The sequence below is a fragment of the Solanum lycopersicum genome, chromosome 7, assembly GCF_036512215.1.
Source record: "Solanum lycopersicum chromosome 7, SLM_r2.1".
In the NCBI taxonomy this organism is placed as follows: Eukaryota; Viridiplantae; Streptophyta; class Magnoliopsida; order Solanales; family Solanaceae; genus Solanum; species Solanum lycopersicum.
Window position 1 is genome coordinate 60607169 of NC_090806.1, and position 24764 is coordinate 60631932.

The 24764-nt window shown below is 31.2% G+C and overlaps 2 protein-coding genes across 6 annotated transcripts; both read right to left on the minus strand.

The window, feature by feature from the left end:
• Window positions 1-3800: 3800 nt before the first annotated feature.
• On the minus strand, window positions 3801-7739 carry LOC101263133 (protein NOI4). The gene is made up of 3 exons (XM_004243535.5): window positions 7495-7739; window positions 5275-5457; window positions 3801-4046 (listed from the first exon to the last, which is right to left on the minus strand). Exons 1-3 carry the CDS (start codon window positions 7498-7500, stop codon window positions 4002-4004), a joined length of 234 nt encoding a protein of 77 aa, XP_004243583.1. The 5' UTR covers window positions 7501-7739; the 3' UTR covers window positions 3801-4001.
• A 2764-nt stretch (window positions 7740-10503) lies between these two features.
• Window positions 10504-17206, minus strand: ACAT3 (acetyl-CoA C-acetyltranferase 3). Of its 5 annotated transcripts, none has more exons than XM_010325605.4 (16): window positions 17090-17206; window positions 16934-16955; window positions 16095-16187; window positions 14964-15062; window positions 14684-14857; window positions 14460-14565; window positions 13718-13856; window positions 13196-13273; window positions 13022-13087; window positions 12546-12631; window positions 11981-12080; window positions 11724-11834; window positions 11603-11644; window positions 11270-11356; window positions 11014-11122; window positions 10504-10691 (listed from the first exon to the last, which is right to left on the minus strand). In XM_010325605.4, the coding sequence occupies exons 3-15, from the start codon at window positions 16129-16131 to the stop codon at window positions 11033-11035; spliced, it is 1215 nt and encodes a 404-aa protein (XP_010323907.1). In that variant the 5' UTR covers window positions 16132-16187; window positions 16934-16955; window positions 17090-17206; the 3' UTR covers window positions 10504-10691; window positions 11014-11032. The 5 variants fall into 5 exon arrangements, with proteins under 5 accessions (XP_010323907.1, XP_010323908.1, XP_069155909.1 ...); XM_010325606.4 differs by having other exon boundaries at window positions 16095-16156; window positions 17090-17204; XM_069299808.1 differs by lacking the exon at window positions 16934-16955 and having other exon boundaries at window positions 16095-16183; window positions 17090-17162.
• Between the last annotated feature and the right edge of the window lie 7558 nt (window positions 17207-24764).

Sequence of the window (24764 nt, forward strand, 5' to 3'; positions counted from 1 at the left end):
AAAAAAAACTTAAAGTGGAATTTCTGTCATTTATCCTATATTTTTATACATTAAATGAAACTTCTTAAGAGAAAAACTAGTATGATGAATACTTTAATTGGAGTATATATTTCAATGCATATGCTCCGTGTAAGGAATAATCATAGCACCTTCTTTCACACTTAAAAAAGACATATACCTTCTCGACGTTCTAATTTATATGACACATATACAATTATTTCTTTTATACATATACCAGCGTAATATCACAAAAGAGAAAAAGAGTTCGATCTCTTAAAGCTTTTGAACATGATTCCATGTAACTATCGCCCTATCAACTTTGTTTATATATTCAATAATCTCCTCTCGAAACTAATTTTATATATATATATATATATATATATATGTAGTTTTTTCGTATCTTATTTTTAGCTAACCAGATTGAGATTAATTTGCACACTCAATACAATTTTTTTTTTTGGATAAAGTGATTGAAACCATTTGGCCTCTCATGAGAAGGTAAAGCCCTTTTAACACAATACATGACCTTCTTTTCTTCAGCATATCCAAATGAATTATTCCAATCAAGTCACTATATATATAAATGGTAGTGAAAAAATATGAAGTATCATCAAGGGAAATGTTAAGATCAATTGAAAATTACAAAAGCAAGAAGAGCTATGCTTTTTTGCACAATATTTTTTCTTGCCATAAGTTGAATAAAAGTTATCGGCTTCTTTTTTTTTACGATAGATATCTAGAAAAAAATGACTCATTTTGAATCTCGAGGAAATTTCAGGTATTGGAGATTAATTGGAGTGCAAGAATCGCAGGTTATTCTCCTTTGGCAAGAACAACTATGTCATGCATAAATCTTTCCTTGCCAAGGGAGAATTGCCCTACGTTTCTTCATTTTCCATGTTGCCGAACAAATCAATAGAAAATTCTAATCGAGAACATGTTATAATTGTAGTAAGTCCTTAGAAGTCTCTTGATTGTATTGAAAATATAAGTAAATGATAAAAATATGATTATTTCATCCAAAAAATTGAAATTATTAAAAGAGCTCTCAGATTGTCAATTATTACTATATCTGGATTTAGTAAGTTTTCCATGTTGAGTCAAATTAAGCTGCAGGCTTCAGTTCCGGTGGTGTCCTTCTGTCAATTACTTTAACTTTCAGCCAAGTTCGTGTTAAGATGGGTCTGATATATGTTAATTTTTTTTTTTTATCTTGATTTATATGGCATAGATAAAATCTAAAATGTCAATTAATTTTTATATATAACATTTATATATTTTAAGTTGTCAATTATTATAATTAATACTATTTTTACATTCTGAAATAGCATATGTGATTCCGTTGTTTCAATTTATGTGAACTAATAGAATTTCAATTGTCAGTCACAATTTTTTTTTTAAATAGTTAATTACTAGGATTTATTATGTTACTTCCATACTTTCATGTAGTAACTATAGAATTTTGAAAGTTGATCAAATTTTTTAATGCAAAATATATTAATATTTTATAGTATTGTTTTGGAATCCTCAAGCCACAAAGGGTTGAAGCTTGAACCAAGACCTCCCACACACCAGGTGAAGCCTTCACCACATAAGAAAGACAAAAGATTATGACAAGACAGTATATGACATGCCATTTTGAATTTTCAAAATTATTATAATCTTATCATATCAAACTAATATAGTAAATCGTGATATTATTATCATATCAAAATTAAGTCAATATTTTAAAATTACATATTGTTTTCTTAGTCATAGAGACTTTCACGTCACTTCTCATTATCTTTACAATTATATAACAAAATTATTTGTCATTATCATTTAAGTCTCTTACTAATCATAATTTTAAAAGAAAGAGGATAAATAACTTTCCCAGCTATAGAAATTAGAGAGTATTTCATATCATCTCTCTTTTCTCCAAATTATGCCAAGAAGATAGATAAATTACATGTCATTATCATTTAAAGCCACCTAAATCATAATTTAAACAAAAAAAAAGATAAACTACTTTTGTGATCATACAAACATCAACTCCTTTCTTTCATAATCATAAGTATTTAAGTCATCTAACTCTTACTTTGAAAAGAAAAATAAATAAATGACTTTATAGTTTAATACACATGAAAAATTAAGAGAGTCACGTAATTTTAAAAATTAGCTTATAAATGCAAAAATATACACTAAAAATGATGTGACTATACATAAAATTCTGCCAACTCATTATGGAGATCCTCCTAAAGTATTTTCAGAATTTTTTTTGTGGGCATCCATGACTACCAATTTAATGGCATGTTAGTTCAAAGGGCAAAGTTCGGTATTAATTTTTTTTTCATTTTTCTTGTGCTATAGTCAATAAATTTTGGGGGATATAAGCGCCTAGCAGTTGTTTTGCCAAAAAAAAAATTGTATGTTCACAACAACCTATTTAGTAGCGTGTTTAGTTAGTAGGGGCAAACGTCGGTATTTTTTCTAGTTTAAACGAGATTTGGAACGAAAAATAGAAATTTTTCTATTTTTATGTGCTATAGCCCATGAATTTTGGGTGATATGCGTGTTTGGCGGCTTTTTGATCAATTTTTTTTGTGGCAACCGATTTAATGGTGTGTATTGGTTCGGAGGGGCAAACATCGGTATTTTTTAGTTCAAATGAGGCCCAAAACTAGAAATAGCGATTTTTTATTTCGTGTGTTATAGAACTCCTACGAATGGTTCTGTAAAATTTTCGCAAAAATACATCTAAAAATCATATCATCAAAATATTCATGAAAAGAAAATCGCTTAATTTTTATAAAATGACTCGTGTAGATATATCATATGAAACTCCTTTATAGCAAAAGAGGAAAAGGTAGTATGCCTTATTTGGAGTATATTTCAATGCTTATTCTCTGTGCAAGGACACCAAAGGAATAATGTTGCAAAATTTTAGCACCTTCTTTCACACTTAAAATATGTCTTTTCGATGTTCTAATTTATGTGACATTCGTCCAATCATAAAAGGGGAGATTCCATGGACATTTTTTTGGCATATGCTTTCTTGTTATCACAGGATATCCGACATACATCTCAAAAACTTTGAGCTCTTCGATGCTAGAGATTGAATTTACGGTTGTCAAGTTAAGTCGATAAAAATATAATTCATCCAACTCATGTGAGTTGGTTGAGCTAGCATATGTTCATTGAGGCTAGCTTGGGCATAACCCAAATTTATTCATATGAAGTTAAAAGAAAATTTGGGTAGCATATTGTAACCCAAATTCACTTAAAGAAAACTTGTTAAAATTGGTTGAATAACAATTAACCTAATAGACAATTATATTTGAACTTAACATATGTCATCTTGGCCACCCAATTCCATGGGTTTCATTTAAGTACTTGAGCCATAGCCTTTCAATTGGGTTGGGTTGGGTCGGTCCATGTCCGGCCAAACAAAATTTTGGATTCAAACATCGATTGAGGGGTATGGGAAGGTAGACAAAAGTGTCTTACTATGATGTACAAATAAGTTGAGGTGTATCTCATGTGAATTGATGTTCAAATGTCATTATCAACGTCATATATTGTCTTTTTTCACTCCATACCTTCTGGGCTTATGGCTAAAAAAACGAAATCTCATAAGTAGAATCGAGGGAGGGTAGGGTGTACGCAGACCATCCATACCTTTACCTCATAGAGGTAAAGAGGCTGTCTTCGGAGGACCCTTGGCTCAAGTATTGTCAATCAAGAACCAACACTAACAAAATCCATCCCTAACCTTGGCAAGAAAATGGGGAAGGTACAACATAATAGAAACAATGATGCAGTCAAAAAAAATAAACAAATATATATATCATAAATATCTTTTGGTAGCAAAAGCCAGCATTTTATGAGTAAATAATCCAAAATACAACAGCAAAAATTACTTGTCACATCTTGACTACAGCTCCAGTGTTCTAGTACACTTGTCGCGTCTGGTTCCAAACTAACATCATTTCCCAGTTCAGGTTGTAGAAGCTAAGAGAAGTTCATGATTCAGCAGCAGTAGACTGCATACAGCAGAACCATTTTTTCTGAAACGCAGTGCAACCAGAAAAGTCATAGTCTGGAAGTTAGGAATAAATAAAGACGTAATAGTACAGAAAAACAGACGACGAAACAACATATTTTCTTTGTTCTTGGGCATTATGTGGGATCCTTTGGGTTCACCCACAAGTACAATGGGAATAGGATCTTGTTTACTCACTAATGAGAAATTCCTCAATAAGTCCTCAACTTATATGTTATTTACTTGTAATTTGTAAAACTGAGCATATGCATTGATCATAGATAGAGAACTAAGATGATATATGCATAACATTAGGATTCAGGTTGTAGTAAAAAGACAGAAGATAGTTTACAGTTGGTTAGTAGTAACTTCCAACAAGAATCCGGGCCAGCTTGCCCATACCTCAACTAATTGCACAGCATATCTACCACCTCCCACCAATAACGGGTACGAAGTAACTTTGTCCACCAAGGCTAGGACACATGCGAAGAAATCACCTAGTATCTTTTTGTGTCAGGTTAGGATTTGTGAACCCGAAACCTCATGGTTCTCAACCTACTTCATTCACCACCAAGACACACCATTGGGTGCAAGAGTATATGAAATATCCTTGTAAACAGTACATGAAATATTATGACGAAATGTTTCTCACTCCGCCACATAGAACTGTTTGACTGGGCACAAAATTTAAGAAAGAAGGATTAACTTTTGAAACATGTGGTCTAAACAAGCAATAGATACTTGTGTGACTATAAATCATCTCATTGAGAGAAGGGGTTAAAGTTGAATAGTTTCCACTTATAGAAAGAAGTCATTCCTTAGGAATCTGAAGAAGTAGACACACGAACTAGTTGAAGGGGGGTCGATATCTACTATACATACATCAAAATTACTTTAACCCGGTGTTAATAGTATAATTTTCTGCTGCATGGGTTTCCGAACCCCCTGACCACAAGGTGGGGCTCCAAGGAAAGCAGATCATTGTCCTATAAATTACGAGAGATGGAGTATCTATTATTGTTTTGGGAAATGATATTAGATGCTTCACTACAGATGTTCTTGATTCTAGAAGTTACTTATGGGAGATGAGGTTAGAACATCAGTTCAAACAACATTTTAGAACAATATAAATTAGTACATTTACGAGCTTCATGTACCTTTTTCCTCAAACTATCAAATCTAAGACAGAAATGACAATCTGCATAATACAAGTAGTAAAAGAACTAACAGCCATTATATGGGCCACGACTTACTGATTGAGGTTTTCCAAGCGTTGCTTTATTTTTGTATGCAGAGTCACCCTTTGGTGGTGAGTCTACCTTGCCACCTGTCTTCTTCTCATTTCGAGCTTTATTAAAGATCACTGTGAATCCTTCAGCTGACGATGGGTCATTGACATCCCATTCGCCGAACTTAGGAAGAGGCTGGCCTTTTTCCTGCAGAGATTAAAAATAACTATCACATATTGCAGAAAAAACTCCCTCCCACAAAAATAAATTCAGTGGGCTAGATTCTGATTGTTTGAGATATTCAACTGTAAGGCAAATTTAGAAGGCTGCAAATCATCACACTTGTGCAGGAAAGAAACAAATGCATATTAAACATTGGAAAATGGAAAAACACATTAGTTTAGGATCATGAAATGGTATTTTACTGTTAAAAGGGAACATTTAAGATATTGCTTGTACTAAAAATGCTTCAGTATTACAAAGTAAGTCGAGTAGTAAAAAGATGCAAGAACATAAGGTGCTCAAGTGCACAAAAGACCACCGGAAAGGAGATACAGAAGGGCACACAAAGATCTGTTTAACACAAATCTTCCAATTCCCCCACCCCCAAAAAAAAGAACTAGGAATCTGAACCAGAACATGAGTTTCAGTACACCTGGGTCTACCATTACAAAAGAATTGGGTGTGCTACATAATTTTCTCATGGGTTTTGTTAACTATTCAATATAGACAAATGCATTTAGGTGAGGAAAACTAGGAATGGACCAAAATCAGTTTTGACAGCAGATGGCACCTCAGCTTGCTAAAGTAATTACTGTAGGAATAAGCTTATATCAAAATGATAAAGTAAATTCGTAGAAGCAAACAGGTGAAAGCTACCATTCACATGCGAATTAATGCAAAAAGTAGTAGCATATTGTTTTATACTCTATACTTAAAAAAACTAAGAACTCAAAAATCACACTTCTACTAAAAACAGAGAGAATTGCAATGTTAATAATAAATACAAATATTATGAAAAGGATAATGTGTGTGAACAAATCATTGAAAAGTCTCACTGAATGTGACAAAAGAAATGGCACTTGAGAAGTCCAAAACATCTATGCTCTTTTATAATTTGATTTGCAAGTGCAAAATCATTATCTGATGCAACTTCTGTGAACTCCTAAAAGTCCACATAAATGTGCATTCCCTCCAATGCTCTTAATTTCTACTTTCTACAATGCGTTCAAAAGAAAGAATCTCTCAGGCCACTCATGTACTCCAAGACCACTCATGTACATTGGGTACATGCTAGAATATGTCGCTCCAAATTTTTCGAACAACAACAACATACCCAATGTAACCCCACAAGTGAAGTCTGTGGAGAATAAGATGTACAAAGACCGCACCCTACCTTTGCTGGGTAGAGAGGTTGTTTTCAAGAGACCCTAGACTCAAAAGGAATATAATGAAAGAAGGATTGCTAGGAAACTATAACAACCAAATAGGAAGATAACAGTAAGGCTGAACATGTACACATCTCATCCCTAAGACCATACCATTTGAGTTTCCAGTCTATTATCAGTTTCAAGCATTTAACTTTTAAAAAACCAAATATAAAGGACAAGAGGCTTCAAGACCCCCAAAAACACACAGACAAAAAAAAATAACACCTATAATCCATAAGATAGTACCCTTTGCTTCCACTCCATTATTAGTTTTCAAGAATTAACTTTTAGAAAACAAAACTTTAATACACACACAATAACAGAAGGGGTTTTCTTTAACTGTCTATATACTAAACCCCAAAACAAATAAGGGTACACCTCTAATCCCTAAGATAATACCATTTGAATTTCTACTCCATTATTGGTTTCAAGAATTTAACTTTCAGAACAAAAAAAATTGATCTTTTCACATGAGGTTCCAAGGAATAAACCTATCACCCCACACCCCACAAACAAAAAAATCACCTTGGAAATGACTACTTTCTTTCATCAACATATATAACAGACATAAAATACATAGAAATCCTTAAGAAAATTATACCAAAAAAAAGAAAAAATCAACCAAAATCAAAATAATCAAGAACTACTATATTTATTTTTTCCTTTTATCTATCCCATCACCCCAACCTTTTCTTTTTTGCAGGGGAACAAAAAACAAGCTCAAAATTGAGTCTTTAAAAAAGGGTATTTTTCTCTAAAACAAAACAAACCAAAGAAGATTATTTAAAAGAGAGAAACAAAATAAGAATCTTACCGCCATGAATTCTTTTAGACAGAAACAGAGAGAAAAACCTTTCGAAAAACAAAATTGTTTATGACCCTTTTCTTGATTTTTTGTGAATCTTTTTTTGGTGTATAAATAAAAAAAAAAAAAAAGGAAAGAGAAATTCTCTCCTTTTTCTTCTTTCTGTCTCTGCAAAATGGAAACGGAAATGGTAGAGAGAGAGGGAAGAAGAATATGAAAAAAGGGAAACAGACTCGAAAAGGTAGATAGATAGACGTACAGCTGGCTTCACTGTGGGCCCATTGTTTTCAGTGTAGGCCCACTTTCAGGTTATGTTTTTTTTTTTTTTTTTTAGTTTTCTCTATCATAATCAAATTTAATTTAAAAAATTGACATAATAACTAAATATGTCATTTAACTTAATTTTAAATTACATTTATGCTCTTTAATTTTGAATATGCATAAATAGACACTTAAACCTGTATAAAGTTAAACAAATAGACACACATATTCTAGATGTCTTTTTGGTCCTACGTAGTGTACCATGTGTATTATGTCATGTAGGATTCATGTGTTTATTTATATAAAAATTGAATAGTTAAAATGTCTATTTGTGCATTATGAAAGTTGGAGGTTAAAGTTAAAATTTGAAACCAAGTTTAGGGTCCAATATATGTATTATGCCTAAAGAATTTGGCACAAACGTTTCTCATTCTAACTACTTTTACTCATGTTTATTCAGTTGTGGATTAAATTTTATGTGTAAGGCTAAAGTATTCATCATCCCCCTAACAAAAGACTAAATAAAAACAAGTGACATAATCTTATTTGTTGATTCGATATTTAATAAATGTCGAATCGATGGATAAGATTATGACAGGTATTTATTCGTCAGTATAAATGGTATATATCGTTTTTGAACGGCAGGGACATCAATGTTTCAAAAATATGATGAAGGGTATTTGTATCATTTACGACATTTCAGATTATCTACTAACTCATATTGCATTTGATGTATTTATTTATAGAAAAAATGATAAATATACCCCAAACTATCGTAAATGGTATGCAAATACCCTCCGTCAAACTTTTGGTACACTTGCCTCTGTCGTAAAAAAATTAGAGCATACATACTCTTTATACTAACATATATACATGTGTCATAATTTTATCTACCGATTCAATATTTATTGACAGATAAAATTGCTCCACGTGTCCCTGTTTAGTCTTCTGTTAGAGTGAAGGACATATATGTTCAAGTTTTTGAACGAAAAGAACACTAATTTCCAAAAATATGATGAAAGATATTTATACACGATTTACGATAGTTTAAAATATATTTATCCTTTTTCTCTTTATTTATTGATTTGTGACTCAAACATTAATTAATTTATTAATAGGGGAGTTGCTCGAACGATAAAAGCAAACTTCACTTATCTTAATTTGACATAATTCATAGATAATGTTTGAAAGACTATATATATATGTGTGTAATGGTACTTGTTTAAAAAGTTCTTTTTGGCAACAATCTCCTACTTATTTAAGTTCTTTTCACTTAATTAATTGACAACAAGTATTGTCTAAATTTGTATATATATATATATATATACACGTTTCAAAATTAAATTATGAGACAATGAAGACCATTAATATGAATGACATTGTGGCAAAAAGTATAGCTAGAGTCTTCTCTCACTTAAAATCTTATGTAACGATTTCGAGTCATATAAATAAAAAAATTTAAAAAGAAATGCGTCTAAAAAATGATCGTGAATTTCTCTAAGATTTTCATAATAAAAAAAAAGGATAGTTTAATATATAAAATATATGTATTTATACAGAGTTCATGAAAGGATTTCACTTTAGAAGATCGTATAATATAGGTAATTTACTCTTTAACACATACATCACTAGTTACTATGTAGTTTGAATTCATCACTTACAAATATATAAAAATAATTTTGTCGTTACTTTAAAACTCGGTTGGTGACGTACAAAAACTAAAAATTTGTGTTGGAAACCCCAGAAAGATTGCATAGCTGGAAAACAATAGTTTAGGCCAAGCTAGTGATTATAGTGTGGCTCAAAATATATATAGTACAAGTTGATCATAGGCCATAATAGTTTTATGGAATTAATTGATCTCTTTACAACTGGATCCTCTTGTTTTTTGGTTACCACTTTCTTGGAGTAATTTAACACTTTGATTTATAACTTCAAAAAAAACAATGACATAGAAATTTGTTATTTAAATCTGTAATTCTGTGTCATACACTATATATATATATGATGATGATGATGATGCTTGTGTTTTTCTATGGACATCTCATACTTAGCTGGCTAAAATTATGGTTTTTATACCTATGTTTCCATACACTAGCCGCTATTTTCATCGATGATTCCAAAATAGTGTACAAAGGGTCGTTACAATATTGTTTATTTGAACATTGAAATAAGTTGTTTAAGGCCTGGTCGAAGGGGCGGTAGACTTAGAGATGGTTTATTTGAAATTTTCTTTGATTGATGAAAAATTACGTTATTCGTATATGATTAAAATTAAATTTTATGTATATATAGTAGTTTGTAGAGGTTTGTTCATATTTGAGTTTCTTTGAAAACTTCTGACTCAAATAAGTTAAATCAGCTCTATATGAATACAAGTGCACAACATGTTCAAATTCAAAAATCTTAGCTAACTCTTGTCTCTGCTTTAATTAAAGAAAAATCTCCTGCGTTTTTTTTTATGAACTTCTAAATTCTGACTTTTCACGTGCCATATTTCTTAAAATACTTGTGTCATTGACCAAGGAGAACTCTAGATTGGCTTAGGAAACAAATGGGGACTAGATTGGATTTGTCCATTTGAAGTGGATTTAGTACACAAGGCTATATCTCTGAAGTGTTTTTTTTTTAATTTATTAAGAATCATTCAGGAAAACCTGCAGTCGCTACCTTTAGTGCACTGGGAAGTATGTCGAAGTTACTAACTCAATCTCCTATGCCCTCTGGACACATGAAAATGTTTGAAATCGAGGGTCATTTACTTCGTGAAGAACCTTTCATTTATTTTTGAAGAATAAAAAGCGTCTTAAATTAACATTACAAAGGAAAGAAGAAAAAGAAAACGAAGAAGTAGAAGTTACAGAGTCATCTCTCTGGTTGAAGACGCCCTGCTAGATCTAATCCGTTGCAAGCACTGTCTATCATAAATAGTCTGAAACACTAACCTGCAAAACAAAAACAAATATATACACCAAGGTAACCAGAAATGATCTAATAAGTCCAAGTAAAGAAATGTACAGTGTTCCATTACAGTTGATGAATCATATGAGCTTATACAACACTAGGATGAAAGGTACAGTCCGAAACGAAATTTTAATGGAATTATCATCTTTTGAGGTCATCTCATTGAACAACCCTCACATACTGTTCCAATATTTACCATTGTTGTCCAGTTAAATGATCTATCAAGAGCATCTCTGAATTCTATACAGGCAATATCACATTGGTAGACAAAATTCTCAATGAGTTTCCAATCTTCGGACTTACCAAAAACAAAAAAAAAGGATTACACAAGCTCTAGGACAAGGGCGGAGGCACCTCCTCCTCCATTGCAAACACCAGCAGCTCCATATTTGCCATTTTTCTGTCTCAACACCTGCAAACATTGTATTGAGAAAATAGATTTGAAGCAACCGTCAACGGACAATAGATTTCTCAATATTCATGTCAGAAGAAAAGAGGACATTAAAAGAAACAATCATTTGAACTTAAAACACCAAAATGTTGCAGTAGTGACACGTACCCCGAGAAGTGTAACTAATATACGAGCTCCACTGCATCCAAGAGGATGCCCCAAAGATACAGCCCCACCGTGTACATTAACTTTTTCCTGAGTGAACAAACAAAAGGTTACTATCATTCTGTGCTTGTTCCACACTATATAAAATACCACCAGACCAAGTAAAAGTTAAGACTTAATGTGATCTTATCCTTGTTCCATTTTCGTATAAAAGCATATAATCCAAAAACAGTTTTCTTAGATAATACATCCCGACTGAGAGTGTCGAAGTTAAAGAGATTAACAAATTTTGTATCTCAAGATTTAATAAGCATATAGGATAGATGCAGCACTCACTGGATTAAGACCAAGCAGCTTTTGATTTGCAAGAGATACCACCTGCAAGTAAGGTCTGTTAAGGAGGATGCTCACACAAATGAAACAGGCTAGTTTAAAAGAAGTAGGTAAGAGTGCATACAGCAAAGGCTTCATTTATTTCATAGTAATCAATTTGAGAAGCCTCTAAGCTAGCACTTTTGATAGCTTTGGGAATTGCTAGAGCAGGTGCAGTTGTGAATAATTCAGGTTCCTGCAAGATTAAATTTAGATGAGAACATCAAGAGCGTAAGTTTAACCACCAGATAAGGAAAGTAAAAAGGTAATAACCATTGGTACTCCAAAATCTTACACAAGGAGTGCCTAAACTCTATTCTCAAATTCATAGATATGAAGTACCTGAGCAGCATCCGCGTAGCCTGAGATCTTTCCAATAACATTTAATCCTAGTTTTATAGCCTTCTCTCCACTTACTAAGACCAATGCAGCAGCACCATCACTGAAAATGAAAGATTTCTCTTGTCAACAAATTTTAGTGGAAAAGATAAACGAAGAATCTCTTGAAGTTATCATATTATGATTTCCAGTTTCAAATTTTCAATAGGGTTCAACAGCCAGTACTTATCATGTTTCACTGAACTATTCACATTTCAGGTGAAAGATGTTCTTAAACAGCATAGTAGATGACCTAACTAACTAAGCTCCCACTATGGACGCAAAGTGTAAGAAATTACTTTTTACAAATGAACCAGAAACGTGAAGATATAATTGTAACTGTATTCAACAAATCTTTTCAGCCATTGTTTGGGATGCAGTAATTAAAGAGAGAGAGTTAGTGCAAGTAAATTTCAGAGTAGTTAACCAAGATTCTAGAAGTAGGAAATATTGGTTATGTTAACAAAAATATTGTTAAACATGTGAGAACAAGAAAAACAGAACATGGTAGAAAATTAAATCCACGAACCTTATGCTAGAAGCGTTACCAGCAGTAACAGTACCATCTTTATCCTTAAAACTTGGTCGGAGTTTTCTCAATTTTGCACCATCAAACTGGCAAGAAAAACACAGAAATTATGAGTGATGAAGGTAGGAGACTGTAGGCAGTATAAATGCATGTGCCTATATCATAACATCTTTTAAGTACCAAAGAAGTAAATTCATATATCTAATCCTTTTAGTACTTGGAAGGCACAAATATGAAGGTCAAAATAACTGGTCAGAATATTCGCTTCATCCCCTTCAATAAGAAACTACAGTGATTTAGAAGTTGCATTTAGCTTCATTTTCTAGCTATTCCACTTTATTTCCCTTATGGGGAGTAGGTCTGAGAGTGGCAAAATTAATTCTCCAAGAGCGCTTCACGAGAAGAAGTAGAGGAGCCCATACATGTATGGTATTAGTTTTTCTTTGACTAATAAAATGTCATATTAATGTACTCACCTTTCCTAGACCGTCATCCTTGTCAACAATAATGGATGGCTTTCCTCTTCCTCCAGGCACCTCAACCTGAACATTGTCAGAATTCATTAGAACCATAAAATAAACGAACTGCAAAGAAGTTGCTTTATTTGAGTATGAAGAAATATCTAGAGACCAAGTGCTAATAACTTTTACCGGTACAATCTCCCATGCGAAAGCACCTGCTTCCTGAGCAGCAATTCCACGTTCGAAACTTTGAACTGCATAATCATCCTGCAAATATAAGAGAGATATAAGTGCTTGACTTCTTCAGGCTTCAGAAAATAAAAGACTTCAGCAAATCTACTTAGCGGATAGCTGAAAACTAAGAGAAAACAGAATGATGATCCACTTTGGTTGTGTGTGTGGCAAACAAGTGGAACAGGGAATAGAAAATCAAAATGGTTCAACATTGCATAAAAATAATGACACAGCATTAGAAAGAGCAGACCACATGTACCACAATAGTTATTGTTTCTCATAGAAGCTTCAACAAATGGTGGTATCAATTACCAAACATCAAAAGAACCAAAAACAAAGATAAGGTGGAATTGATGTGTAAGTATAAATTAGAAAAAACAAGAGTAGAAAAATCTTTGGTATATCGAATTAAAGTCAGAGCCAATCTTGCAGCATGATGCAAATTATAGAAAAACAAATATGTATATAAAGACAAACCTGCTCCTCTCTTGTAATTTTATGATTAGAAGCACATGTTTCTGCACAAACTCCCATACCACAATCCTTATAAACATCAGTCAAACCATCTTTAAGCATTCCATCAACCAGACTATCATGTCCAAGACGAGATCCCTTCCTGTGATTATGGCATTGATCAATGAAGTGATAAAACAGAATTGAAGAACGATATTAACTAATAAGAACTTTTGTAATGGAAAAAAATAGAAGTGACCAGCGCAACAAGTCTACCGTATTACGAACAATACATTAACCATATAAAACTCAGTGGGGAGAGATCTATAAATTTATTTCTGACTGGGAACAGATCATAAAACTCAACGGGGAGAGATCTAATAATGTATGGCTGATGAGGAACAGATCATAAATGGGTCAAGGTGCAAGCATGAATAATAAGAAGTGATGAAAGCGGGTTAACAGGAATATGAGCTGGCTTTGTAATTGTTGATTAAGCATGTGAAGAACTTAAGATAGGTTCGAAGTTGTAGACATATTTATAAAATGTATGCTGTTGAAGCACAAAAAGATAGGTTCGAAGTTGTAGACATATTTATAAAATGTGCCTTGGGAAAGTCGTAAGAAAACAGCACCACTCTTCCTAAAGTGTGTGACTCGAAAACATATCATTTTGTATCACTATCCTTCTTTGCTAAGGGAGACTGAGGTGCTTCTTAAAAGAAATTGTACTATCACAGTGGTTCAACTTTTGAAGAACGCAAACCTTGCTTCTGCAATGTATTTGGGAACATTGGACATGCTTTCCATTCCACCAGCCACAACCACCTCATTGATGCCCAACTGAATACTTTGAGCTGCAAGCATAGTTGCTGCAAAGCCATATAAAATTATATATTGTCAAAAAAACAAATACCTCTTTCACTCTCATAACAGTTATTAAAGGGGACAGAGGTCTCCAGGAAATAAATACAACAGGAAGGTGCATACCTTTCAATCCAGATGCACAAACTTTGTTCACAGTGGTGCAAACCACCGTATTGGGTAGTCCTGCACCCAATGCAGCTTGCCTAGCAGGAGCCTGTCCCAGGTTTGCACTGAGGACATTTCCAAAGAAGACTTCTTCTACTAGTGATGGATCAACATTTGCTTTCTTAAGAGCACCTAAAGTTCAACCAACAAAGGGATTAACTGAAACTCAAAGAAATTATTATTGCCAGTCAATTGGGTTTCTATGATGAAATAACTATGAAAATAGCTAGAGTCCTACCCTCAATGGCTATTGATCCAAGTTTTGTGGCTGGCAACGAGGAAAGAGAACCAAGGAAGCCCCCCATTGGAGTACGGGCAACACCAACAATGCAAACATCTGTTCACATTAAAGCACAAATACTGAGCAATTATCAAACACCAACAATGCAAACATATTTCACATTAAAGCACAAATAATGAGAAATTATCAGAAAACACAGTTTGGAAAATCTTTTACACAACATAGCAAACCAAAATCTAGAAAAAACAAAATACAACTATGATGCACCAATTTACCTGATAAAAGAACATCAAAAGAAAGAGAGACGCCGAACTCGATGAAATACTGTTTTGACAATGTAGACAATATCAATCAATCATCTGAGCCTCAGTAGGCTGTCTGAGTCTTTTGTAGCGGGAATATCAGCAGAAAATTTATGGTTTTGAAAAGTAGAAAAATGTGCTACCAGTTTGTGGACTCTCCATTTTACATAAAATAACAGTAAGAAGAGCATTCCACTCTAAAGGTTTCAACTAGAGATTATTAAAAAAAAGAAGGTATGTTTTAAGTAACTGAAACTACAAGTTAACCTTGCAATGTGCATTTGAAGCTTTTGCATTTCGTGAACAAATATCCAACTGACCATACAAAATCAAGACTTGCCTAATGAAATCCACATATATTAGCAAAAACCCAGGTCAGATTCAACAGTGTCTCATGGTAAGACTGACTTATAGAAATGCTCACACTTTCAGTTTGTTAGGAATGTGGAAAATACGAGACAGATAAAACAGATTATTTTTCCTCTTTATGTAAAAGAGACAATATCCTCCAAATAGAAAGCAACTGTTTATTTCCTAATGACTATCTATAGAAAACTACTTTTTAATGATTGAAAATTTTAATGAAAAAATCAAATACAAAAATGGACAAAACACTAAGTTCTTGTGTAAGCATAGAAGATTGTTCATCCATGTGAATAGCCATGGGACCAAAGAACACCCCTGGCTACTAATAAATGGTCACCATGAAAATCAAATTTGCATAGATTTTAGTGCTGGCTCATACACGAAGCATCAACAATCAACTGGCTATCTTCACATCAAATAAAGATTCTAGGCTAGGTACTAAGAGAGCATAAGTTGTTACCTCTAGGCTTGATGGTATCTGCTGCTGCTGGAGCCATTGTGAATATGTATGAAAATGGATGTCTGTTTCACCCAAAACTAATCAGGTCTCTTTCTATCAACAAAAGGAATCACAATACCATCAATAGAAAAAAAATTGTATGACCCAAATATCACCTAAATTTCATATTATATATCAAATCATAGCAAAGAAAAAAGCATGACAAATGAAAAACATAGCCTCAACTACAACACATCTACTATACTATCTTTCCCAAAGATATTTTCATACATCAATCAGCACCATCAAGTCATAGATTAGCTAGTGCACTATAAGCCAAAAAATGTGAAATTCGTCTTAAAATATATTTTTTTTCTAATTCCTTGATACCAAGGGTGTGATCGGTCTGAAAGAAAACATTTTTCAATTTTCCCTTTGGAAGATAATAAACGAGGAAAATGACTTCTCTAACGAAATTAAAGTAGAAAAACAAAGTTCCACAAGTAACATGTCACCTTGTATTGGGTCCTCCCCGACCTCTACACAACTCATCTTTTTCCCCACCATCCCACAACTCTACCCTAAACCCACCTCACATGTTTGTCTACGTTACATAAATAAAACTATTTCAAGAAATATATTTTTTTACACAAGCAACTTACTAAGAAACCCAGCTATTTTCCTAAAAAACATTTTTAATGGAAAATTCCTTCGTACGGAACACGCCCTATAAGTGAGACTTGAAAATAGGCTCATCAAGCAAATGAATATTGAAACAAAAAGGGTGACAGTATGCGATCTAGAAAATGATGAAATGATTCACTAAATACTGTAAATACATAGAACTATATACGCCTCACCTGATTCGCTCGCAGATCCAAACTAGAAAAAAAAAAGAATTTCAAATTTCTAGCATTATTTAACATAAATTTGTTAAATAAAATACAAGATTAAATAAAAATGAGATGAAAACACAGAAATGCTGATCGGTAGAGACTGATTATGAATTGAAATACCTCAGAAGTTGAAAGAGATTTCGATGATTTCAATGGAGCAGAGCACAAACAAAGTGAGTGAAAGCTGAATGTGCATTTTACAGGGAAGAAGAAGAGGACTATATATAGATGACCCGGTGAGCGGGCGGTCTGTTCTGTTCCTAGACCGGCTTTATTGTTAGGTGTCCGATAACTAATATTAGAGTCCGATTAAATTTCAATTTTGCATCGAAATGTTCATATTATGATATAACGTTCCTAACAAAGACGGTTATCCATTTCATTTTACTTTTAAAAAATATTTACTATTCTAATTAATTTTAAGATAACTTGTTTCAATTAAACGAATTTTGATAATTCATATTATGGGATTATTTGGTTGGTGGGATAACAATGATGGCAAAATTTATTTTATATTTGATAATAATTTTTTTAATTAATTTTTATTAAATTAAAACCTTCAATATGTTTAAATTTTAGGAAAAAATTTATTTATGGTTTTAATATAAAGTTAGTTTAGTTATATTGTTTTAGTATAATTCTAATTTTATAAAACTATTTCTTTAACGTGTAGTTAATTATAGTTCGATCATGTTACTAATCAAAATATCTTTAAAATAATAAATATTATAATCAAATTTTGAAAAATGCTCGTACATGTTCATTTATTTTTAAAAACTTGATTATATACGTTATTTTAGTTAAGAAATTACTGAGTTTGAAGGTGTAAACAAGAAATAAAGGATTGTGACTTTTCTGAAGAATAGTGATTTTGCTAAAAATATGTATGACCTTTATTACAGCTTGTGTCTTTTCTAAATAGTTACGCATTTTTAAAGGATTGTGACAATTGTGAAATCTTGTCTTTTTTTTTTCAAAGAGTTATATCATTTATCCTTTGTTGACTATAAATAGAGAGATTTTTTCTCCTTTTTTTTGATACGAATTTTTCACTTCTCTTGCATACATTTTTTACAAAACAAAATTGAATGTATCTGTATATGTGATTCATTGTTGTCATTTTGAGATCGTTAAAATTATCAAAATTTAAAAAATCACTATTTCTTTAATAATTAATCTATTTTACTATAGGAGGAATTAATCTCCAATATATTAAATTTCTTAAGAATATTAACAAAATTTTATAGACTCAAAAAGTTTTTTTTTTCTTTTCATTTTTTTATTATTTTTACTTTGGTAATATGAATGATAACGACTGAGACTCTGGGGAATTGGTTGGTGGGCCTGGGTTAGTGACAGGAGGCGGCAGAGGCGAACACATGTAAAATAAGTATTAAAGGTGAAGTGTCAGTTATAAAATTTATTTTTTTTCCCATATTATATTATTTATTTATTTCTTAAAAAATTTCATTTCCTAGAAAAAACAAAAAAAAAAATGTTTTTTCAATAATAATATTTTTCTCTTTTATAACAACATAGAAGATTTCTTTCCCTTTTTTTCATTTTATATTTTTCTTAAATTTTATTTGGGATGGAATCTGATAGAAATATTTTCTAAGTTTGTGTGTGTAATTTAAGTGCATAGTACAGAGATTATGTTACAGTGGCACGTGAACTTTGAAAGGTACTCTGCCATAATTGACTAAAAAAAATATTATACTCCTAACAAAATACGTTAGCGAATGGTAATCTTTTCGTTTCATATTAATTACTTTCTCCGTTTTAATAAGGATGATCCAATTTAACTTGAAACGAAATTTTAAAAAAAAGAAATTACTTTTTTAAAATTTTTATGGTATAAATTAAAGTTATGTTAAATCTATCAAAATGTCCTTAGATCTTGTGGTCTAAAACATGTCATGTGGAAAGTTAAAGTTAAAGTGTTGTCAAAAAAGGAAAGGGATCATTTTTTTTAAACAGACTAAAAAGAAATATGATCATTCTTTTTTAAACGGGAGAAGTAATTATTATAGTAAGTAAATTCGAATTTATATCTTTAAATATGAAGTCATTTTTATTAAAAAGTATTTTATTCTTTATATAAAACTTTTCGATAAATTCAGAATTAACCAATTTTTGATATAAAATTGAATATCGAGAGAAAAAAAGCTTAGGTAAACTCAAACTTATCGAAAGTTTAGATATCTTTAGATATGAAGTTATTTTTATTAAAAAGTATTTTATTCTTTATATAGAATTTTTCAGTAAATTCAGAACTAATCAATTTTTGATATAAAATTAAATATCGAAAGAAAAAGAGCTCAAGTAAACTCAAACTTATAGAAAGTTTAGCAGAATGATTGAGATTTTCCTATTTTTAATTTGAAAAAAAAATCTAATAAATTCAAAATACAAATTTTATAATATATAAATTTTGAATATAATCAAACTTTTAAGAGGAAAAAAGAGTGTAGTTAGTCTCACACAGAAAACATCGAATATGTGTAAGTGATGAACCAACCACTCTAGGGAGATGTCTGCTAAAATACTCATTTAATATAATTTATATTAAGGTGTTGGAATTTGAAAATAATATAAATAAACTATAGTTTTATATTATTTAATTCACATGTCAAAAATATTGTTATGTCTCACTGCCAAACCTACAACAGCCAGTTAGAGGTGCCCTTGTTGACTTTAATTAGTCCAAATGGGCTGCTATAATGCTATTATAACATAACATTTGATTTTTAAACTAATTAAAGAAAACAAAAATTATTTGATCTATTGATTTTGTTTTTGGCATTTTAAGTGCTTAAATAAACTTTATGTTTTTTTTTCTATTGTTTTGTATTTAAATGTGCTTGGTAATACACTTATGAATAGATTGATATTGGATACGGTGAAACGTTTCACGATTAAGTTAGGGATAAAATATATATTGCGATAGGTTGGCGAAATAAATTTATTCCATAATATGTTTCTCTCTCCATCTCCTTTTAGTTGTCAAAATGTGTCTTTCAAAAGTTAATTTGACTAATTTTTAAAATTAAATTAGATTATATTAATTCAATATTTTAAACTAAAATTTAGATATTTAAAAACTATAGAAAAGTATTATAAATTATAATATTTTGCATATCAATGTGATGAAAAAATACATCGCAAAATATTAGTTAAATTTTTTTTCTTTTAACTCTAGAAAGAAAATTACAACAATTAAAAAAATGACGATAGTATCTATTATTTTGTCCCTTATCCCGAATAAGATATTTTGTGTAATCAATATATGCTTTTGTAGGCTCATCTTAGTGCATATGAATCAAATAAAATTTCTTTGACTTGTACAAGCACAAAGAAATTAATAATTTTTTTTATAATGGTGCGGTTATACTAACACAAGTTACTACGTAAGTGGAGAAAAATCAAAAAATGTCTATTCTCATTAGTCATAAGTCAAACAAATGGAAGGATATTTTAAAACAAATAAAAAATAATCAGTAGGGATGACTGATAATAATAATAATAATAATAATAATAATAATAATAATAATTAAAAAAAGGTTTATTTTATGAGTATTAAGTGCATGATAATTAATAGGCATAAAGTGAAGAATGGTATTATTATTTTTCTCTCTATAATTGTTATCTTACAATTATAATGATATAATTCGGTTTTTGATTGATTCAGAATTTGTATATGATTGTCCTAGCTATTTGTATAGTATGAATTATGAAAAAGTAACAATAAATTACCTTATTTTTATATTTACAAGCGGAATATATAAACAGGTTTTGAAAAATTTAAAAATGTATAAATACAAAATTTGTGTATACACCCTATTTGTATATTTGCAAGCGAAACATCAAACGCAACCTCCATAGCAAATGAAACTATAGCTATAGAGCGCAATTATGAAAACTATAACTATAGAGCCTTATTATGTTAGCTATTTTTGAAATTTTCTCTTTAAAAAAAGTGATATCACCTCAACCTAAATATATATTTATTTTATTTCGAACGATAACTTATGGTATATTTTTCATTAAGTAAAAAAAAACATTTGATTATCTACTAAAATATATACGTGAATATCCTTTTGATTATCTACTAAAAAATGGTGATAAAGTAAAAAGATAGGTGTATATGTAGAGAAAAAGATAGGAAATAGAGATATCAATAGGTTAGTACATTTGATAAAGTCTTAAAATAAATTAGCCCATTTTAAGTGTGCTTAGGTCAATTATAATTTTAAGCAATGTCTATACTTTTATTTAAGAAAATGATCAAAATGATCATTCATGTATAAGGATTACTTTATGTTGATCGTTAATATATTCCACATAATATAAATGGTCTTTAATGAGGATCAATTTGATCCTTTAACCTAAAACTAACAAATACATCAAAAAATCAGGTTAACTTTAACATTGGATCCCACTTGCAAAATTTAAAACACTCAAAGTTTTCCCTTTCCCCTTCATTCTCCATTTTTTCGATCTGTTTCAGAAGAGCTAGTGGATATTATTCTTTTGCTCCTCAATCATTGAAGTAAACTTGCATCTTCTCATTTAACACAGATTTCACTATAATATGTCAAGAAAAATGAAGTTTTTCTCTTTTTAGTTCATCTATGAATCCCTAATTGTTACTTCAATTCAAAGATGATAAGTGATTTTTAATAGAAAGAGATTATGTAAGTCTTTCATTGTCGTCGTCTAAAAAATTAATTGTTTTTTAAGATAAATACAGAAGATCTAATCAAAGCTCTATTAGAAGGTGACGAAATTGATTCACGATTAATGTTTTTGATTTTGAAATTAGTAAAGAAACGGAGTGAAACTGAAAGTATATTGAAAGTATTTGAAAATGGACAGTAGCACCGTGCGATAACATTAGTTGAAAGGAAGATTGAGACAGAATCGATATCTCTAAATTAGAAATGATCTTGAAAAAAGAGAACGAAAAGGTGAAAAAATGAAGAACAAATTGATTAATGTCAAAAATGGAGAGAATGTGTGTTGGTATATTATCTTGTATGACTCTACTCTAAATTTGATGTCTAAATTCCGATTTGATCTTTTGAATCATGTTACAAGTCAGTTTCTGTAGGTTGATCTTTAATCTTTAGTGTATGTAATCTGTATATACAATTTCTTTTCTAAAAAAATATGATGCTTTAGCTCTTATAATTGAAGTGCAGATTTTATATTAAAAATTTGATTCCTTGTAATTGTAGAATCTGGTCATATTCTATTGAGAATACCTGGTGCATCAACACTGAGAATTCTAATGTAAATTGAGCATATATATGTGCTTACAATCAATGAAAAAATTTGGTGCATTGAAACATTTTATTAGCACATCTGGTGCACTTTTAATGAACACACTCATGTCTAGTGAAGTTTGGAATGAATATGATGTATGTAGATCTTATTCTTACCTTGTGAAGATAGAGATAATTTCTGATAGACTCTAGGCTTTAAGAAATTTACTTCAAAGTAGATACATCCAATGAAATGTCTATGATAACAGGGAAGTGATGCAACTTTTGAAGATCTGTTTGCTTGCTAAATAATTTATGTAGCTCTGGTGCTTATCAAGGGTTGGGACCATTTGTCTAACTCCAAGATTATTATTTCAATTTATATATGATCACATTTTTCTCATATCAATCAAGGTTTTTTTTTGCATTTGAAATAAGGGGACAATAAGTAAGAACATAGATACTTTAGATTCAACGTCGCAACTTAGAAACCACATTACATGGGTTGATTCAAAAATATGAATAAAAACAACAAAAAATACTAAAGTTAATTTGTAATATCTTAAATTCAACCAGATACTAGCATGAAACCAACGAAATATCTTCACTTCAACCAGCTAGCGACAAAAACTCAAAAATTTCTTCACTTCAATCAACTATCAAATAATCAACAAAAATATGGTCACTTCAAAATAACTATCCATCCGAAACATATAGAATCACCATTAACCCAAGATATAAACCTAAAAAGAGAGTAGGTATAACCAAATAAAACAGATACCAGATTAAATATTCATGTCAGACGACGCAACATTATCATCAGGGATAAAAAAATTTCTTCTAACTTATAGAAGGGAAAAAAAAACCCAGATTCCTTTAAGATTCCATACTAACTTACTTAGGTATAAAAATATTTACCGTCAACTTTTCAGGTGCAAAAGAAGTAGAAGGCATCCAACAAGCTGGCTCAACTCCTCCTCCTTCTGGCTGTACATAGTTAAACTTGCAAGTTCTTGTATTATGGCCAGACTTGTGACATCAATGACAATTAACTGATGTGCTTCTTTTTCATCTTAGTTCTACTTGATCCTACTTCATCTTGTTCTTTCCTTCTCAACTTTTGCTTTCTCCCTGACTTATTTTGTCTTGAAAAAATGGAGGCAAAGGAGGGATCTTGCATGATTTAGGCCACAACTGTGAACCATTTATTGGAAGAATAATTGGTTCATAGATTCACTTATATATTTTCAACTTATAGCAGTCATCCACATAATTAATAGCCTCGTATTTTTATGCCACAAAACTGAAATAACATGCTTGCAAATGATTCTTGTAATGGTCCATTTTCTACAGCTACATTTTCTGTCAGCAATGGTCCAAATGTCGCTCACACTTTCATCAAAAATTTCAAAGTTTCACTCATTCAACTTTTTAGGCATAAAATCAACAGAATCTTTTTCATTTTTGTATAAAATACTCTTGATTCGAGGGAAAATATCATCAGAATTCCATCTATCAGCTTTATCCCTGTTAACTTGTAATCTAGCCATAAGAAGATATCTTAATTTTTCAGCAAAGTGATGATTGGCTTGTCTCAAGCATCAAGTATCATACTATTAAACGATTCACACATATTATTCAACAAAATACCACACTTAGTATTGGGAGAAAGTGTGATTTAGACCATTCAGTAGGTTCCTTTTCTTTCAACCATACATCAGTTTCGACATTCAATTTAACAATGTCATTTATGCAAACATTAAAAAATTTCACAGTTAAAGCACTTGTTGCAGCCCAAAGCGCACAGTTTAGTGAAGAACAACTAAAATCAGGCCTCTTAAAATTATTATGAAGATGTTTCACGCAAAGTCTATGACTCACGGATGACAGAACTTCATTAAATGCTTCAATGAGACCTTTTTTGTTTGTCCGACATAAAGGTCCAACCAACTTGATCGTTAATTTCCAAATCATCAATTAAGTAAGTCAAAAATCATGACCATGTCTCCCTAGTTTCCTTTTCTACAACTGCATAGGCCACTGAAAGATATTATTATTGGCATCCAAGCCAACTAGTCAACAACTTATATCCATACATTTGACCCTTCAACCAACACCCATCCACACCCAATAATTTTCAACATCCTACCTTAAACCCCTCCTTACAAGCAACAAAACAAACATAGATTCTTTGAAATCTATATATATGATTTGTTTGACATTTCGTTTTGAGTTAGCTTCATATACATTGAAGTTTCAGGATTTGACCTTCCAATTTCAAGGCAATAGTCCCAAAGGATGAAAAATTGTTCTTTCACATCTCCATTAATTAATGTAAGTGCCTTCTTTTTAGATTTTCTAGCTTGACCTAAAGTAACTTGAGCTTTAAGTCCGTCTCTAAAGTCAGACACCTTCCTCTCTTTGTTTTGACTGATAGCATCAAGATACATTCTTGCAATGAAAGAAGAGGTTATTGTCTTGTTGCATGGTTTCAACATTTGTAGGTATGCTTGGGATCATAAGTTTTA

What these genes read in the sequence shown, in the direction of transcription:
- ACAT3 (XM_010325605.4), bottom strand. Translation starts at nt 16,131, where the DNA reads ATGGCTCCAGCAGCAGCAGATACCATCAAGCCTAGAG. An exon ending in TTGTGCATCTGGATTGAAAG is followed by an intron (nt 14,566 to 14,683) that starts GTATGCACCTTC and finishes ATGGCTTTGCAG; the next exon opens with CAACTATGCTTGCAGCTCAA. An exon ending in AGCTGCTTGGTCTTAATCCA is followed by an intron (nt 11,357 to 11,602) that starts GTGAGTGCTGCA and finishes TTGTTCACTCAG; the next exon opens with GAAAAAGTTAATGTACACGG.
- LOC101263133 (XM_004243535.5), bottom strand. An exon ending in CGCTTGGAAAACCTCAATCA is followed by an intron (nt 4,047 to 5,274) that starts GTAAGTCGTGGC and finishes ACTGCGTTTCAG; the next exon opens with AAAAAATGGTTCTGCTGTAT.